This window comes from Rhamphochromis sp. 'chilingali', assembly GCF_963969265.1.
Source record: "Rhamphochromis sp. 'chilingali' genome assembly, chromosome: 10".
Taxonomy (NCBI): Eukaryota; Metazoa; Chordata; class Actinopteri; order Cichliformes; family Cichlidae; genus Rhamphochromis; species Rhamphochromis sp. 'chilingali'.
In genome coordinates this window covers 21,071,975-21,092,078 of record NC_137937.1, presented here as the reverse complement: position 1 = coordinate 21,092,078, position 20,104 = coordinate 21,071,975, and the positions used below count along the sequence as shown (strand labels likewise).

General features: G+C 39.8%; 2 protein-coding genes across 8 annotated transcripts in view; both read right to left on the bottom strand.

The window, feature by feature from the left end:
• Positions 1-37: 37 nt before the first annotated feature.
• On the bottom strand, positions 38-12,132 carry LOC308404005 (uncharacterized protein). 7 transcript variants are annotated; one of them, XM_080893831.1, is made up of 29 exons: positions 12,037-12,132; positions 11,632-11,735; positions 11,457-11,526; positions 11,286-11,371; positions 11,128-11,167; positions 10,915-11,037; positions 9,741-10,295; positions 8,933-9,010; positions 8,719-8,814; positions 8,452-8,553; positions 8,304-8,364; positions 7,407-7,539; positions 7,206-7,298; positions 7,008-7,120; positions 6,746-6,881; positions 6,529-6,648; positions 6,028-6,141; positions 5,663-5,893; positions 5,224-5,325; positions 4,957-5,139; positions 4,785-4,880; positions 4,471-4,700; positions 4,271-4,397; positions 4,116-4,199; positions 3,824-4,038; positions 3,632-3,658; positions 3,389-3,449; positions 3,104-3,289; positions 38-602 (listed from the first exon to the last, which is right to left on the bottom strand). In XM_080893831.1, the coding sequence occupies exons 3-29, from the start codon at positions 11,521-11,523 to the stop codon at positions 570-572; spliced, it is 3,492 nt and encodes a 1,163-aa protein (XP_080749957.1). In that variant the 5' UTR covers positions 11,524-11,526; positions 11,632-11,735; positions 12,037-12,132; the 3' UTR covers positions 38-569. The 7 variants fall into 7 exon arrangements, 6 of the variants coding, with proteins under 6 accessions (XP_080749957.1, XP_080749956.1, XP_080749958.1 ...); XM_080893830.1 differs by having other exon boundaries at positions 11,659-11,735; XM_080893832.1 differs by having other exon boundaries at positions 4,785-4,871; positions 11,659-11,735.
• Positions 12,133-15,569: 3,437 nt separating this feature from the next.
• osbp2b (oxysterol binding protein 2b) overlaps positions 15,570-20,104 on the bottom strand; it is a 55,257-nt gene continuing 50,722 nt past the window's right edge. The window contains exon 14 of the mRNA XM_080893651.1: positions 15,570-20,104. This exon is cut by the window's right edge and continues 79 nt beyond it. Coding sequence (XP_080749777.1) covers positions 20,041-20,104 — 64 coding nt within the window. The 3' untranslated portion in view covers positions 15,570-20,040.

Here is a 20,104-nt window from a genome sequence, read left to right as displayed (position 1 = left end):
TCATTTACCATGCATGCATACTGTAAATGGAGCTCTACCCAAATATTTGGATAGTTGTTTGTATTTGGTTTGACTCTTACAATAGTGATCATCATACTTCACACCCTTTCCAAATTCAGCCATATTTTTGAACCCTTCAGATTAATGGACAGCGAGTACAAGTAGACAGGTTCAAAAGCCTTTAATACGTTACATTTTGCTTCAGCCTTGCAGAAACTGTAAATGTATTTTTAAGCATTTTCTAAGGACTTTGTTAAAGCCCTGCCAGCTTTATGAGGTTATTTAATGTACGGTAACTCACATGATCGTTAGTCTTCAGAGAAATGTCAGCTCCTGTCGTTTACAGCTCACTGCAAGCTATAAAAACCTTACTGCCTTAGCACAGAGGAATGTGATGACCACATCTCCAGTTGTTCCATATGTCACTGTGACCTGCTTGTTAACCTCCTATCTTAGAACAGTGAATGATTTATATTTGTTGCCATGGGACAACTTTAAATAAGGCTGATTTGAAGAGCATTCTATTACTGGTGTGCAGTCGCTCACACAGTGTAAGGTTTTGTGTTGCTTTAACTCCCATCTGTGTCTGTACTCTGAGGGATCTGTGAATGAAACAATAATAGCAGTTAATATCAATATTTGGAAAACAATTAGTGCTTTTAATATTCCCATCAGACATGGGTAGCATGGCTGTATGCATGACTGATACTAGTCTGAGATTCTTCTAAAGAAACATGCTATTTGTGTTAAAAGTAGAATAGGGCTGAACGATTATGGAAAATAATCTAATTGCGATTTTTTTGCCCCAATATTGCGATTGCGATGCGATATGCGATTATTTTTTAAGGTCTTTGTCTTCTGTATTATTAAACAAAGACAAGCAATACATCATATAGTATGGCCAATACTATATTACATTAATTTTAAACTGTTCTTTCCTGGAAGACAGACCTCTGTTATGATGACATGAGGTGATGCATGAATTGATGACTGACATTTTTATTTAACTTCTTCAATCACAACAGTATATTTGAACATACACAATAGTTTATTTTTAGCTTACAAACATCTGAGCATAAAGTGCTGACAAGGAACCCTGGTGTAAACATTAAAATGAAAGTCAGTACAATGTGCAGATTGCAGAAATATACATAAACAAAATCAGTGGCTTTACCACACTCAGTTTTTCGACATCTGTGAACTACTAGACAGTCATTCAATTAAAAAATAATATTAAATAAATAAAACTAATAAATAAAAAATACACACATCTTACTGATCTCTGCAGTCAGTAACATTACACATAAAATTCAAACATAATAGCAATTGTATAAACACACACACAAACACGCCTTTAAAATTTAAAGGCGTGAAATTGGACGGTCTAGTTCTGATTAGCGTCACCGCTGTCTCGGTGGAGTTTAATAAACTCGGCCGTCTGCTTCTTGCTATCTAAAATATAACCAGACACTGGTGTAAATTCTCGACTGTCTCATACTTCTGTTTAATAAGTTTTCTGTTTGACGTTTAGTCAGCTGTGTGAAAACCAAGGAGGAACCCACCCGGGGGATTAATAGTTTTATTTTATCTAATCTAATAACTTTAATCTCAGCCAAACCGATTTACTCACGAACAAACAAAACACTGAAAAAAGCCCAACAATAACATTTTTAGGTTGTCTAAGTGACTTATATATTACGTTTAACCCGAGCAGCGAAACTCCGCGGTGATCTGAAAATGATGTGCCAGGAGTTGTGCCGTTCTCGGCCGCATCAGTAACCCTCGAGCTCCCGGCTAGCTGTCGAGCTGGTGGGTAGCAGACGCCTCTGAAAACGTCGAAGCACTTTTGCAAATATGGGATATCTTGATAAACCGAGCAGATATTTGATGTTTACACAACTACTTTCTCGCCTGAAAATATGTTAAAAGTTTATTTTGTGACCCAGAAAGATTAGTATGAGTAATTTTAAAACTTAGTAGCGGCCGCCATTGCTGGAAACTGGAGTTTGGCTGGGCCGCGCTATGAATTCTGGGATATGGTAGTAATTTGGACAGCCTTCGGCGCGTCGCTGTGACGTAATCGGTCTACAAATGCGGCCTCAGGAGGATGCAGCCCATGAATTTGGACATGTCCAGAGTATAATCGCAGCCTTTGCGGTTAGAAAATTGCACTTGATCATGTCGCGATATTATCGCAAATGCGATATATCATTCAGCCCTAAAGTAGAATGGGAGGCAGAGCCTTCAGTTTTCAGGCCCCTCGTCTGTGGAACCAGCTTCCAGTTTGGATTCGGGAGACAGACACTATCTCTACTTTTAAGATTAGGCTTAAAACTTTCCTTTTTGCTAAAGCATATAGTTAGGGCTGGACCATGTGACCCTGAATCCTCCCTTAGTTATGCTGCAATAGACATAGGCTGCCGGGGGATTCCCATGATGTATTGAGTTTTTCCTTTCCAGTCACCTTTCTCACTCACTATGTGTTAATAGATCTCTCTGCATTGAATCATATCTGTTATTAACCTCTGTCTCTCTTCCACAGCATGTCTTTTACCCTGTCTTCCTTCTCTCACCCCAACCGGTCGCAGCAGATGGCCCCGCCCCTCCCTGAGCCTGGTTCTGCCGGAGGTTTCTTCCTGTTAAAACTGAGTTTTTCCTTCCCACTGTCACCAAAGTGCTTGCTCATAGGGGGTCATATGATTGTTGGGTTTTTCTCTGTATCTATGAAGCGCCTTGAGGCGACTTTTATTGTGATTTGGCGCTATATAAATAAAATTGAATTGAATTAATGTTTTATCAGTTTATTTTATAATCTGTGGAAATGTGAGTGCAGAGAACCACCATCAATAGCCTTAAACTGCTGTAAAGCTTTGTATTTGTTCATTGTGCATTTTTTTGGTCAGACTAAATATGAATGAAGACATAATTTTGTGGGTTAGAAAATTAAGAAAAAAATTACAAAACCTTCACAAAAATACTTGACTTTAAATTACAAGTAGTACTTGGAGTATTGAAATTTATAACTACTGTAAACTTCATCAAGTGGAAACATTAAAAGTCACTTCACACTTCACAATAACCAGATACTGAAGAATTTACTCACTGTTTCAAGATAGGATCCTGATAAATCGGGAGGAGGTGAGCTCCACCCGTAGGCCTGATTTTCAGCACGGAGCTGCTTCACTTTGCTATGGAGGTAACGTATAAGCTTAAAGGAAGCCATGTCTGAGGAGCTGTGATGGGAGTTCAGAGCTTGGAGGGAGGGAGAGCTGAGAGATTTCTGGTATTCCTTAAAAGAAAAATGATACCAGGATTTTTCTTAATAGCATAAACAATGAGTAAGGACACAAACGTTTTGGGTTTCACACAGGAAGCGCAAACCATTTACCATTTCTTCCTCAGGTCTTTCAGGCTCCCTCTGCCTAACATCTTGTGGTCTTGGTGCCTTCCTAGAAAAAGCAAACCTGAATTTGGTTGGTTGTTGGGTAAATAACATAACTGCATGAACATCTGTTGTATATGTATAATGTTAGATCTATGGTCTAAGCATCGCATCACATTGAGTTGAGGTGAGATCATGCTCTTGTACAGCTGGTTAGTATAACATCGATTTACCAAGACACAAAATTACCTGCCCCTTAACAACTTTGCCTGGCACCTGTGGGATGACAAAAGTTAGCACAAAAACTGTATACATGTCACAGTATTGTTTGATTCAAGATCAGCAGCTTTGGGAAATTATTGCAACACAAAAAGAAAAATATGACCTGGCTGCATTCTGGGTTTAGTTTGGAGGATGCCATTTTTGTTTTGAGCACGTTACCGTTCCAGTTCAGCCGTCAACTCTTCTTCAAACTTGAGTGCCAGGCGAGCTGCGGTCTGTCCCTTCCACTCAGCCATGCTCCTCTGAACCTGCCTGAGCTCAGAGTCTTTGGCCTTCAACTGCTTGCGGAGACATGCTGCCACTCCTCCTCCGCCTTGAACTCCTCCATCACTCATGTGAACCCATTTTAAGCTGCTCAACTCCTCAATGTGTTCCTGCAAAAATGTCACAGGGAGTTAAATTTCCTCTAATGCTATGCGTGTGTGTTTTGTCTAAGCATGTGGGTTCAGACCTGAATGAGTCGTTCCTTTAAAAAATTCAAAGCTTGATCTCTCTCCAGCCTCAGCTGTTGCCTCTGGATGCTCAGTTCTTGCTCCTGAAAAATGGGAGATTTTTACTGAATATGTCCATATAAACATTTAGCGTGCTGTAAAGTTCAAATGATACCTTTTCTTTTCTCAGCTGCTCGTTGGTTTGTTTCCGTGAGTCTAGCTTTTGGTGCAGTTGGCTAATAAAAGCCTTCAGCTGCTCTCGTAGTGTTTTTAGGTTCATAAAAGCCTCGGCTACTGTGAAACTGCAAATGACAAAGATATGTGCATTACAAGCCAATTACAAACAAGCTGTGAAGACTGGGCATAAAATTATACCTGGGAGGTAGTTTTCCAGCACTTTGTTTGGCTTGACTTTGCTCCACTAACAGGCTGAGATGCTGGCACTCTGCTGCTAGCTGCTCGGTCCAGTGTTGGTGTTGCTGCTCCATCTCAGATGTGATTTGGTTATGGCTGCTCTCCCTTTCTTCTAGCATCACCCGGAGCCTGTCTGCCTCTTTAACTGCCAGCTGGACATCCTTCTCGAGCTGCAGAACTGTCCTATGACTCTGCCATGATTACAGAGCACACCAGGTCAACTTTTCTAAGATGTCACATCACATCTAGAGTTTGAACATGTGGTTTCACTGCACCTGCGCCATCTGTAGCTCCGCCTGGTGCTCCTCTTTCAGTGACTTGCAAATTGCAGCCAACTGTGTACAGTTTTCCTTTTCCAGCTCCTGCAGTTTCTTAGAGATAAAAGCAAAATCATACAAACATGGAAAGAAAATGTATTTAGATTTATCTAAGTGGAAGATCCCTTACTGTTTTTAGTTCCATGACCTGATGTTGAAGAGCTAATGCTTTACTCTTCTCTTTCTGCATTTCGCTCCTCAAACTTTCCAGGAGCTTTTCATTCTGCTCTTCCAGTATCCCACGCTGCACCTCCAGAGCTTCCATTTTTTCTGCCTCCCACTTCCTCCTCTCCTCCTTCACTGCTTTGTACACCTAAATGGGAAAAGAGAGCATTCTGTTCATACCATCCAATTATGTTAGAAAGGTTGCATATGTTAGTCAAAGGATTATCAGTACCTTTTCCGATGCTTCTACATGCAACTCCTCTTCATGTTTCTTTACCTCTTCCTTCTGCTGTTGCAGAGATTTCTGTAGCTTAATTAATTCTTCTTCTTTTAGCTACAAAATTAAGAGAGGACGACCTCTTAGAAGTAACCTTACAAAGTATTTTACTAGTAGTATAATATGTAGTGCAATAACGTTAATGATGGCACGCCACCCAACATAAAATGTATGCATTTATGACACTACAGAATACCTGAGATACAACCCCTCACCAAACAGTTCTCTAGTCTGTACTTTCAAAGGAATACTTTTTTTTTTTTTTTTAGCCTGAATATGAACTGAGGAGAAATCAGTAACCTGTCACAATAAACCTTTTGGGCTTGCTGTTAATAATATAAACATATTAGTAAAGTTACTTATAGAACAAGAAAAAAGGATTTGTAGCACTTACCATTATACTGTGGGCGTGCTCTTCAACTTCCTTCAGGGTTTTGTGGTGCTGCATTCTCAAGTGCTGTTGCTCCACCTTCAGTCCATCTCGTTCTGCTTGTAAGGCACTGCATTGCTCCTGGAAATCTAGGAGCTGCAGCTCTTTGTGGGCCAACATTTTCTCCAGAGTTACCACCCTGATCTTATGTTCTCCCACCTCACCCTGCAGCCCACTCACTCGAGCCTCCAGTGCCTAACAGGAAAAGAGACAGCAACAGTAACACACACACACACACACACACACACACACACACACACACACACACACACACACACACACACACAGTATATTTATGTTAAAAAAAAAAAAAAAAAAAAAAAAGCTACCTCAATCTGCCCCTTTTTCTGCATCTGTTTTTCTTCCAAACAAGCACATCTGTTTCTCAGTGACGTCTCTGCTTCTGTGGCCCTTTGGAGCTCTTCACAAGTCTCTTCCAATTTCTGCTCCAAAAGGAAAATATATTCAGAGACATTTTAAAAAAGACACTAAATCTGCCTTTACTCAAACAAAAATGGATTCTGTCTGTTAAATTTCATTCAGCACCCTCACTGAAATTGAGATCCCAATGATAAAGAAGCCCAAAATAAAATTGTAAAATGATAAATCCACAACTTTATGATTAAAGTTTAGATTCTCCATTTGGATTGTTGAAGATCATAAATATTTCTGTTCGTAAAGTGAATGCAGACTATAAAAAGAAAAGCACAATTTAATGTAATTTCATGTTTACATGTATAAAAAATGAGTCCCATTAAACCAAAAAATATTTTTAGTTATAACTTTGTATTTTTGGAGTTACTACATAGTCTATAAACAGCCTATGATACCTCTTGCATGGACTCCAGCTTTTCTCTGGCACGTCGCTGCTCAGCAAACAGTTCTGTTTTGGCATTATCCAGCTGTCTTTCCATTTCTTCCTGCTCCAGCACCGACATTATGACATTGTTCTGTTTATTGAACAATAAAAAGAGAAAGTGATGACATAAGAACAAAATTAAACCAAGGACTGAACCACTAACTACAGGATTAGGTTTGTTTTTTTACTGCTTTGAAGCAGGATCCATCCTTTGGAGTCTGTTTACACAGACGCTGAACTGTAAAATCTTCCTGGGTGTCTCTGTGCTGGAGAAGACATGATTCTTTCTGCCTCAGCATCTTCTGTAGCTGCCAGCTACCATGGCTGCAGCAAAATGATGTTTTATCAATAAAGAAAACTCTCCTTTATGCAGACAAATATTATGTTGATGTTGGCCGTGTTAATGCACATGGCTCTGAATGAGACAGTTAGTAGGAGGAGATTTTATACCCAACAGACTTCCTCTCTGCTCTGCTGTCTCTCTGAACAGACTGCAAAGTCCTCTTCTCCTCCTCCATCTGTGCCGTCTCTGTAGTCAGTCGCTCTAACTCCTGCAAGGCATGCTGCAGCACGAACCATTACTTGTACACGTTAGTGAGTCTTCAGCAAACATTCTCCTGAAAAACATTTGAAAATGCTGGACTTTACCTTCCTTTGTTGTCTAAGTTCAGAGAGGCAGACCTCAACATCTTTTATCTGAGCCCTCTTCAACCACAGCGTCTCCTCCTCTTCCTCACATTTCTAAACCACACACAAACAAGCTAAGCACCATCTCATACATATGCATGCAAGTGAATTTATACAACTGACACAGAATAGAATAAATTTCCCCCGGAGGTTTAGTCTTACTTGTCGGAGGTCAGAGAGTCGGCCAATCACCTTGACCCATTCAGACTGCATCTTGTCCAGTGTCCTCTCAGGCCTGGACTTGCTGCTCCAGCAGCTCATTTCTTCATCTGTGTCACTAAAATAACTCGCAGGTCTGAATACACATGAGAGCAGAAGAATACACAAATCTGAAAAAGTATTTAAAAAACAAGGAGAACTTGCCCTAGGAGTATTTTTAATTTTGAGATTAAGTTTAGGTGACTGACATCTGGAATTATAGAACTTAATTTGTTAAAGTAAGTGTTCCTTCCTATTCTGCTAATTCTTAATCTATGTTTAAGGTCAGATGACATTCTTGTCTACTGTAGCTTTTAAGTTTCTTCTTTCCAGTGTTTTACATAGATTTCTTTGCACTGTTTTACTCTGATTGATATTTGGAAAGCAGTGTTGTTGCAGAACTGGGTTTTGACAGGAAGCACTTCAGAATCATCACCAGCTGACATGAAAGGTTCTTCTTCTGGGTTCATCTCTTACGCTTAAGGGCTGATATTAGGGTAATTAAAAATTTTGTGTGCTTGACGGACATTTTTTGGCATTTTTCTGTGTGCATAGAAAATATATTTGCAGAATTTTATGTGTTAGAGATACTGTTGGGTGTTTGTCCCAATGGGTAGAGCTCTAAACCCAAACTTCCCCACCATACAACCAACTATCCTACAGCACAATTGGCAGAAAGACACAACCAAATATTTAAAGGCAGATTTTAATTGGATTTTGGAAGTTATTAAAATTTTCTCTTTATTGTATTAAGAGCTTTCAGACCTTGTCCTCTTAGTGCATTACCTGTCATATTGAAGTTTCCTGAGGCTATTGTGTGTGCACTAACATAGATGCAGCTGATACTTTGATTTATTTTACCTATATGCTGTTCTCCTGTTACGTTGACAGTTACAAACAGGTCCATATGGGGATCTCTGTACTTTGGGAATAAAGACAAGAAAATTATTTTGACACTTTACTACTTTGTGTATTTTATAGTAATAAAATAGTAGTAGTCAGCTCTTACCTGATGTAGACCGAGATTCACTTTCTTCTTGTGTTGTTATGTCAGTCTGGTTGCTACACTGGCCATTAATTTCTGTGACAGACCGAATGAGAGAGTGCCATCCTAACAAGAGTGGATACTTTTTGTAGATATTATCCTTCATATTTAAAGATTTTGTAATTATCATTCATTACCCTTTAAATTTTTCAGTTTCACTTTTCAAACTCTGATATTTTGTGTCTAAACATATTTATAAACTAGTTCACTTCCATATCTTCTGTTTCTTACCGGGCCACTTGTGAATGTGCTGCCTGACTTGCTCCGTGCAGACTGTATCAAGGTCGCTGTCAATGGACACCGTGTCAAAGCTCAGCACAGGTACTCCTGGAAAAGAACCAAGCAGCCCACAATCACTATTTCAAATAAACAGAATCCCAAAAGCATCAGTGTGGTAGGCTGTGCTTGTAAATGCAAGTGTAATACAGTGTAACGTGTGTGGTACCTGCCAAGCACCTGGTCTTAGGAGAACAGCTGCTGTTGACATTTTCAGGGTCTTTTAAAAACTCTGTGCTGTGGAAGCCTGAAATGAAAAGGGAAGAAAACAGACTTATATATTAAAAAAAAAAAAAAAAAAAAACTACAGCTGACAGTACACGTAAGGCGTAAAGGTGTCCTGTATTACATCTATCAATGGTTATAAAACGTTTTCATTCATACTTCTATTTGAAAAGTTAGCAATCCAGCCAAGCTAACATCAGAGGCCTCTACTAGCACTTATGTTCATTCATTCGCGCAACTTTAAATCCATTCAACATTATTCTCCATGGTCGCACATGACTTCATGCAGTGACTCCCTGAAGCCATTGAATTCCCTGCCCCCGTTTTAGGAACCACTGCATTAGGTTATGTGCATGCTGAGTTGAAAGTTTGGCCTCAAGTCCAAAAGCTCAAATCCAGAGTTCTGGTATTTGAGTGGAGGGAGAGCATGTGATATATTTAATGCTTTGGGTATGAATTATAACCATTCATAGATGTGAGCCCATTTTTTGACTTACTACTTTAGACGAGAAGTAATAACACTCCTCAACCTATAATGGTATTCAGGCACCATTTTTGTTTTGCCAAAATGATTTTCATACAGTCAAACATCTGTAGAGAACGTGCCTTCGATCACATGTCGAACACACAGATGGACAGACATATGGCCAAAGAACAGATGGATCATTTTTCTCTCAATCCTCACCCCTTTGACTAAGCAAAGTTAAAACATGCCTGAAAGCTTATCTTTCAAAGATTCTATAGATACAGACTTGTACCACTGCTGTCATCCTCAGGCTGTGGTAATCTGCATGTCTCTGAAGCTCCTGCTTTCACACCAGCATGTGATATATTTGCTCCAGCGCTATGAGAAACACAGCTCTTCTTGTTTGGACGTGGTTGGTTTGTCAGGGAATGCTGAGGAGTGAGTGTGTCATCGCTGCTTTCCCCAGTCGTTTCTGAACCTCTTCTTTCAACATCATAAACATGTCGTTCATGTTGTTTACTTTGGTAAGCGCCGCTGTCAGAGATGTTTGTACTCCCAGTCACTTCTGCTTTATCCGACATTTGCATACTGACATCTATAAAAGTCAGTTCTACCATCTCCTCTCTGAAGCGTGTAGCAAAGTCCTCGGTGCAGATACTGTCTGAAGGAGGGCCAATTTCTTCGGCCAGCCCTCCTTCCTTGCAGGTGCCTCCAAGTAGCCTCTCCAGCCTCCAGATGACCTGCTCTCTACAAGACTCGATTTCCTCTTTGTCCCTCCTGTCTAACCTCTTTTCAGTTTTGTCACCAGTTACAGGATCTTTCGAGCAGCCCTCAGTGTTTTCTGAGGTAGAGCAGAGGAGAAGTGGTGTAAGGAAAAGTCCACTCTATTAACATTATGGTGATCAACATAGACCACACAGTCCTGTGCAAGAGTGTTAAGCCACCTCTAATTTCTTCATATTTTGCTTCAGTGATTTACTGAAAACATACATACAGTATTTAAGGCAGAAGATATAAAGAACTATTGCCCAAGACCATTTTAAAACAATTCCAAGAAAGTCTGGAAGTATAATCTAAAGAAATGAGTGTTGGATTGAGATTTTTTGCACAATACTTTACATATATATCATTTAATTATAGGCCACCTATGAAGACAACACAGGGGCCTGACCAACTCTCATATTAAGCAGCTTCATATTAAGCATGTATACATTTAGCAACATAATTTCCAAGAAAGTTGGGTTGTTGTATATTTCAATTTTAAACTTAGTTACAACTTTTTTGGAAATCAGGGTTGCATTTCTGTCGCTTGTGCTGAAAGAAAAATTATGTCACCACTAGTACTAATCATTTTCACTGTTGTAAGATATTTACCTCAGACTATAAATAAGGCCTTTTCAGTTAAAAACATTGTTAATTTAAAACTTTTCCTGTGAATAGCCCTAATATTAAAATATTACCATATCTTTGCTGCACTGCTGGGGCGCTCATCAAATCTAGACCAGACATGGGGGTACCATTTTGTTCACTTGTACTTTCCAGGCCCGTATCTTTGCCCAGAGACTGACTCCAACCAAGAGGAGCTAGAAAAATACCACACACAGAAAAAAAAGATTACATAATATTACATGGAAAACACAAACTTATAGAGCTGTTATTGTGATATAAATTACCTGCACTGCTGCAATTAAGCTCACATTTCTGGGGCAGGACCTGGATAAATTAATCATACTTGCTTATGTTATTATCATTTTTATTATCATTTTAAATTTGCCTACATGTGCACAGAGACAAACATACAAAGAAAAGTGACAATCACAGAGTCACAAACCTGCAATTGCTCAAGCTGAGCATCCATTGCATCCAGGAGGCGATCGCAGTGGTCAAATCCAAACACACTGCTATTGTCGTTAAGATCTATGAGGGCAGAGAAAAGGGGGTATATGAATGGCTGCACACATAAGAGTGAGGAATACATAATAATGCTTTTAAACCTTCAGACCAGTGTAAAGAAGTTTCTGGGGATGTTCTGCATGTCTGTCTGCTCCGTTATTGTTCCTCTCAGCCATGTCCTGCACGTGAAGACAAAAGTGCAGGCATTGAGAGACAACATAGGAGACTACACCCCCTTAGCAGTCAGGGCTAACAGGAAAGTTATAAGGAGTGTGTGGCAGTACGGTGATGGGAGGCGGGGGGTATGTTACCCAGTTGTCCAGGAAACCAAGACCACTTAGCAAGCCAAACTGACTTGGGTTGACGATAAATCCCCGGATCTCCCCGTCTGAAAATCAAGTCCAAGAGCTGTGAAAGTTACTTACAAATATCTTGAGTATTAAAGTGTCACATCTAGCTGTGACTTGTGGGACTATTTTTTCAGCCGCAGCCAAGACTCAATCGAGCCTTTCCTATAAGCAGAGTGATATTTTCATAGTGCGAATGAGCCCACAAATCAGATGTATTGAACACAAAAGCGTCTGGCCAATCTGTCTGAAGCTCCCTGGTTAAACGTTCATGTTTCTGAGTTATCAAATGAAAACAAAAAACATCACACTGACCGCGACAAACACTCAGAACAAACTTACTTTAAGAAGACGGGCGTTTTAAGTCGATGGCGAACATGTCTCAGCGGTTCTGACTGGCACAGCTGTTGCTGTTGCCGGGAGAGTTGATTGACGGGAAATTGAGGCCGCCATGGAAACGGTCAAACAACTCGAGATACAGCAAGCTAACAGCCCTGAGGAGCCGCGCGAGCTACGGCAGTAAAAGCGGTAAACGAAGTTATTATAGTTAACAAAAACTAAATTAAAAACAGGATATTAAAAATAGTTCACTCGCATAAAAAATATTTTCTGAATTTGTAAAACCAACAAACAAAAACAAATATAGAGGTAGTGTGTTTAGCTCTAGTACGTTAGTTTGGTTAAAAATAAATTGATAGACATCCTAGACTGAGTCTACCGTTTTCATTTAAAAAAAAAAAAAAATCTGATACCAGATTTTCCTAAGTCTTGCCTTTGACATATAACGATAATAGTTAATAGAGTTAATAAAGACTAACAATGAAACTAATAAAAACTAAACAAGTACGAAAATCAACTCTACTAACAAACTAAACGGAATTAAAAACAGAAAGTCAAAATTATACTTATTCCATAATTATTTGAACAAAGACAATTACTTAAATATCTAAATACTAATATTTCTTGTAGTTTTACCTCTGTAAACCACTGCAGTGGTTTTAAAATCAATCAGTGTCTTGTTTTGTTTTTTCAAAAGTTTTGCATGAACTGTTTAGGAATTACAGACAATTTTGTGCACTGTCCCACCTTTTCAGAGGCTGGAAAATAATTGGAAAATGTATAAAGTTTTATGGCCAGAGGAAGTCTGTTCCCTCATATATATGTACAGTGGGGCAAAAAAGTATTTAGTCAGCCACCGATTGTGCAAGTTCCCCCACCTAAAATGATGACAGAGGTCAGTAATTTGCACCAGAGGTACACTTCAACTGTGAGAGACAGAATGTGAAAAAAAAAAATCCATGAATCCACATGGTAGGATTTGTAAAGAATTTATTCGTAAATCAGGGTGGAAAATAAGTATTTGGTCAATAACAAAAATACAACTCAATACTTTGTAACATAACCTTTGTTGGCAATAACAGAGGTCAAACGTTTACTATAGGTCTTTACCAGGTTTGCACACACAGTAGCTGGTATTTTGGCCCATTCCTCCATGCAGATCTTCTCGAGAGCAGTGATGTTTTGGGGCTGTCGCCGAGCAACACGGACTTTCAACTCCCGCCACAGATTTTCTATGGGGTTGAGGTCTGGAGACTGGCTAGGCCACTCCAGGACTTTCAAATGCTTCTTACGGAGCCACTCCTTTGTTGCCCGGGCGGTGTGTTTTGGATCATTGTCATGTTGGAAGACCCAGCCTCGTTTCATCTTCAAAGTTCTCACTGATGGAAGGAGGTTTTGGCTCAAAATCTCACGATACATGGCCCCATTCATTCTGTCCTTAACACGGATCAGTCGTCCTGTCCCCTTGGCAGAAAAACAGCCCCATAGCATGATGTTTCCACCCCCATGCTTCACAGTAGGTATGGTGTTCTTGGGATGCAACTCAGTATTCTTCTTCCTCCAAACACGACAAGTTGAGTTTATACCAAAAGTTCTACTTTGGTTTCATCTGACCACATGACATTCTCCCAATCCTCTGCTGTATCATCCATGTGCTCTCTGGCAAACTTCAGACGGGCCTGGACATGCACTGGCTTCAGCAACGGAACACGTCTGGCGCTGCGGGATTTGATTCCCTGCCGTTGTAGTGTGTTACTGATGGTGACCTTTGTTACTTTGGTCCCAGCTCTCTGCAGGTCATTCACCAGGTCCCCCCGTGTGGTTCTGGGATCTTTGCTCACCGTTCTCATGATCATTTTGACCCCACGGGATGAGATCTTGCGTGGAGCCCCAGATCGAGGGAGATTATCAGTGGTCTTGTATGTCTTCCATTTTCTGATGATTGCTCCCACAGAGTTCAAACAGGTGCCATTCATACAGGTAACAAGTGGGGGACAGAAAAGCTTCTTACAGAAGACGTTACAGGTCTGTGAGAGCCAGAGATTTTCCTTGTTTGAGGTGACCAAATACTTATTTTCCACCCTAATTTAGGAATAAATTCTTTACAAATCCTACCATGTGAATTCATGGATTTTTTTTTTCCACATTCTGTCTCTCACAGTTGAAGTGTACCTCTGGTGCAAATTACTGACCTCTGTCATCATTTTAAGTGGGGGAACTTGCACAATCGGTGGCTGACTAAATACTTTTTTGCCCCACTGTATGTATATGGCATGGGCATAAGGCTGCAAGTGGAACCAGGTCACTAGTGTTTATTGATGTGGTTGCTAATAGACGCAGCAGGATGAACTGTGACGTGCACAGGGCTTTACTCTCTGCTTAGACTCACTCCAATTCTGCAGAACTGATCTGATGATGCTACGCTGTGAAAATGGATAATGACCCAAAACATACAGTAAAAACAGCCCAAGAGTTTCTCAAAGCAAAGAAATGGGATATTAACAGATGGTCGAGTCACCTGATAACCCAATAGAGGAGCTTTTCAGTCACTGAAGACAAAAATGAAGGCAGAGAAACCCACAAACAAGGCCTGGCAGAGCATCACAAGGGAGTCCATGGATGTCCATGTTCATGGGTTCTAAACTTCAGGGAGTCATTGACTCCAAAGAACTCTCACCTTTCTCATTTTAAAGAAAGCTTCTGTTGTCTACCCAAGAAAACAGTACATTGAATATGCACTTCATGATTGGAATAAGCAATGATACAAATAATGTTTTATTCACTTTCATAAAAACTGTTTAGAGTGTCATGTTTCATTAGTGGGACATCGACTTTAAACTCAAACATTTCTCTGTTCTGCCAGTTCAACTCATCCTTTGGTCAGAGAAGAAACAAATGAGAAGAGACTGGTATCCAGTGTCAACAATAACAACTTTATTATCTTCTTTTTTCACCGTTTTGTCTTTGCTGTTTAAAGACAGTGTTATACAAGTATAAATTAAGGGAGAAAATACACAATTTTATTTTTTTTTAAAAAGGGGGAGGAAAAAAGAAAAACCTCAGCTGAATACGCAGTAACACCTGAATACACCTTTGTGTATTTGGGAGTAAGAGTTATCAAGGCAGGTCAGTCACCTCAATCCTGTGCCAGGTCGCTATTGTGAAACATCTCATAATTTCTACCAATCGTATGGATTGTTAATATCACCATAATCTCACCACAAAGCTGCGAGTCACTGTCGAATAAGAAGCAAGGTTTAGTTTAGACAAGGCAAGAAAAATCTCCCCATCTTCGTCGTCATCATCAGCATCAGCCTATTTCTGCCTCAAAACTGAGCAGCACTGAAAAGCAGGATATGTAATGCTGCACGTGCACACAAATCAAACTCGCTATGCACACAAATAGTATGAAAACACCAATATAGGAATAATGGCACCCATTGAGAAGGAAGAAATCAGATCAGAAAATAAAAACAAGAAAATTAAAGCCAAGAATCACATCGTAGTGAATTAAGCATCAGGTTCAGATGAGATGAGATAAACAGCGACGGGGAGGGTTTACATTTGAACCCTCTGAGATCGGGAAGGCAGATGAAGAGGATTATTTAGTCTACAACACACTCTTCTCTTACACTTTGGTTGTGTTTTTTCCCCCTTTCTAAACGAGGCAGACAACGAGTCTTTGAACAAACAACAGCCACAAACTAACAAATCTACACCTCCACCGCTTTATTGCTACAGCTGTCCGATACTGTACAGGCCCTTAAAAGGGACAACTTCAGTAGGCAAGTCACCATCAAGTACTGAGGTCATCTTTTTGTTTGGAAATATATTGATTTAAACCTAAGATGAGCTCTCCATTATCATTCAAAATATAATATGTATTCTCAAATATAAAATAATCTCAAACACAATTTATTAAAGTAAATCTGCAGGGAACCTCCACATTTTCATCATGTTCAAGTGGCGATGTACAATGACAAGTCTTTGATACACATTTATGAAATAGAAAAGAAGGATAGCAGAAAGAAAATGTAAAGAAAAGGCTCAACACTTTGGGAAATGTGCTTATGTGCCTCCTTCTCTCCAACAGGACACATTGTAAGGCTACAGGCAGCAGTCACTTTTTAGGATTAAGAGGACTGGAAACAGGATATAAGCTACCAGCAGCTGGAGATCTGATAAACTAACATGGATCTTATTTGTTTCATTTTTCAAGACAGATTTTGGTACCAAATTTTGGGTACGTTAGGTTTAACTTCCATCTTTAGTTATGTGCAAGACTTCCTCCTGTCACCAAAGTGGCAAACTTCCAGCAAAGATGGAGGTGAAATTTAGAGGGACTGATGGGTGGTCAGAGCCGAGCTACCCCGTTTCCAGTGTTTTTACAGCTAAGCTAAACTGCCGTCTGTAGCTTCATATTTACAACAAGAGAAGGCTTCATCTTCTCATCCAACTCCAGCAAATTTCAAAACAAAATTAATTTCCAAACACTAAATTATTCCTTTTAACAAGTGACCATGCTCATGACAACCACAACTCCAAACTGTAAGAAAACCTTTTGTGTAAATGAGTAAAATTGCCAGAATTCACTTCTCACTATCATTAGTTCACTGCTAAAGAATCAGACAGGTAAACATTAAGAGCTCATATTATCACACTTAAAATTCACTCTATCGGCTAAATCCTAGCATTTCTTCCTTGTGTGAAGGAATTTCTTTTCCAGTGTGTGTGTGTGTGTGTGTGTGTGTGTGTGTGTGTGTGTGTGTGTGTGTGTGTGTGTGTGTGTGTGTGTGTGTGTGTGTGTGTGTGTGTGTGTGTGTGTGTGTGTGTGCGCTTTACATTTGCATGACCCACACATCAGAGGAAATAACTGAACCACAGCTAACAACATGTTAGTATTAAGAACTATATAAAAAAAACAACTTTATTTTCAGTGTGTTAACACAGTTTTTGGCCAAATTGAGGACACCTCTGAGTTAGTGTCTATCTTCAGGCTCATTTAGTCCCCCCCTCTACCCCCTCCTTAACCTCTGCTGTACAGAGAACTCAATAGTCACATTAGTATAATTCTTCTTTTACAATATCATTGTTTTATCACAAAATATTCACACAAATAGGCTGGATGGTAGATACAATACCTCCAAATTCTACATTCCTAACAATAATTACAAAAAAATATCGACTGTTTTTTTTTTTTCTTCAAAACTCTTGTCACTGTAGACTTGTAGTGCACAGGTCAGGGGACTCGTTCCCTTATTCAGTCAGTTAAAGGCAAAAGACTCAGTGTACCTCTGTGAGCTGATCCCAGATCAGCAAGTCCACAAATGGCAAATGAGCTGCAGAGAGCCTGGAGTGGCCGCTCTGGCTTGTCCTCTGTGGCTACAGCTGACTGCAAAGAGGAGCGCTACAGGAACCAGCCCTGTCTGCTTCTATAACCTTTGACCTCCTATCAACTAAAGCCACTGTGGGTTCCTTGGAGTACCCGCTCCAGTCTCAAATTCAGTAACTCCACTGGAAACATCTGGACTACAAACTAGTGAGGGATGGATGCTGTGGAACTAGTGAGAAGAAACCGGTGTGTTCCCGGGTTAATGTTTACTTGTTAATGCCTCAGTGATCGGGCGCAGACTTAATACTTTGTACGATCACTGAAGATGATACTAGTTAAATCGATCACTGATGATATGGTAAGTGTTGCCATGGGAGAGCACCAGAGGACAAGATAGTGTTCATGTACAGAGTGAGATTTTCTCAACATCAACACAGAGATATGTACTAACCTCTAGTCAACCACAGTGAAAAGTGCTTATTCAGGTCTTTGATGGAAATTACCGTGACAGTGATACAAGTGTTTTAATGTCACCACTGCAGTTGCACTAATGTGTTATAATCAAACTACTACTATATAATTTTTCCTAATCAGAGTCACAAATGGAAAATGTTAAGATGACTGAGATCCAATGAAGCATAGAGACAGCTCATATTTCTAATATAACTAACATGAACAGACTAATTGCACGTCCCTAAAGGGAAAACTTAATATCCAGTCCAAATGGAAAAAGGATTACTGCCTTGATGCATATTTCATTAGTTGACATAAACCAATCTCTAGTGGATCAAACAGCTGTAGATTATGGAGACTCAATGTGTTGAAAATGAAATACAAATATATTTAGAATGAATCCGTCTGACGAACCAATACAGAAAATGTATAACAGAACCATAAAAATTTAAAACACACATGAATTTAGAAAAAAAAAGATAATACATCATAAAACCTAATATCTGGTTTTATTTCATTCTAGCAGCTTTTAAGACAAAAACCACTTTAACCAAACCTTTAATTTTTTTTTTAACTTTTCCCCCCAGAATATCATCTTCTTCCATAACAACACCGAGTCTGTCAGCTAATTCTGACTTCTAGAGCCCGTTATATCACAAATCAATCACATGGGCTCTGCCCCACTTGTCCTCAGACTTCTTGATGAAAATAAACCTATTTATAAATAAAATATTTAACACTGAATAAAGTAAAACCTGTAAGCCGAGATACAGAGGTTAGTCTGATTCTTTTTCTCACTTTATGGTTATATTAGATACATTTTCTGTAGTTAATTATGTGATTATTTGTACGTTCATTTCTCTGTATTTAATTATGGTTTTTTTTTATATTTACTGAACACGTTGACTCTCCATAGTTTATAACACATGCAATCAAAGCTGTGACTATTTCAGAGTCTTCATCCATTACTTTCTATACCTCAGTCACAGACATAGTTTGGCAACCCCCTGACAACTGCCGGTTGCTACGGAAAAATGTGTATCCCTCAACCAGCTTGCTTGCTATCGTCGGGTAAAAATCAGAGAATGCTATACCCACAGGCTCCTTGTGCCTGCTTTGGCTGTTAGCGAAACCCTCTCAGAGTTGTACTGAAAAGGGCAAAACAGACCAGAGAAGTGAAAGTAAAAATTGCATCTGGCGGTTGCAACCAATACAAGGTGCAACTTTTACTTTATGGTTTCAGTGAATTTTCACTCGCTACCACTTGGCAAGTAGTTGGCAAAAAAGTCAACACCCCCCCTTGCAAACTGCTGGTGACTGAGGCAAAGTGCTAGCACATGCTAGCAGCAATCACAAAGGTTTTCAATGCAGCACCGAAAACCTCTTGCATGAACCAATTTCATGCAAGCGTCTGCAACCTCCTGCAACCACTTGCCAACCGATCTCGTAATATACACGCTTCCTTAGTAACCAGTGGTTCCTGGAGGAGGGGTGACCGACTGGTCTCTAGGCCTGTGAATGGAGTTTTAGCAGTCGATCTCACAGCAACTGTCAGCGATCACTCATCAGCCGGTTGGGAAATAAACACACGTTTTCCCTGTGACCGGTGGTTGCTCTAAGCCCGGCTTTAACATATCAAAAGAGGCAAATAATGAGCACTTAAAATGTTTACCATAAAGAAAATGAGGAGGCTAATTAATAAAGTAGGCCCAGGTTAATCTCTGTTGTACTGAATAAAACTGAGGGTGAAGACATTTTTCTTACAAATATTGAAATACTGTTGTGTGTTCTGTTTTTATGTCCCTCTTTATTCTTTTTAATCAGTTTATAATCATGAGCAGCTTTGATGTGGGTTTCTATCCAATTTGGGAAACTCTGTAGTGGAGTGAACACAGAAAAGTGCATTGTGGGTAGCATTTCCGGCACACCAGAGCATCAGGACTGAGCGGGTTAGCTTTACTCTGTGGTGTTACAACTCTGTTACAACTCTGTCACGGCTGTTTGAGTATAGTGTCAAATAGGACTACTCGGGGAACGCCCATAGAGTGTACATTTGGAGGTACAGTGTAATCTGAGAGTGTGCGAAACATACACATTCTCATGTTCACACACAAAAAAAGAAAAAAAAGGTCCACATGGTGCTCGTTCGCTCCGATGCTTAAGGACCAGAGGTGGTTCACTGTCTCATGAGGTTAGGTGTGATCCCAGAGGAGGTTCCTGGGTTAGAAGATGTCAGGACACAGGCTCCAGTCCTGTCTCTCCTTTGCCTCCCAGTAACCCCCCTTG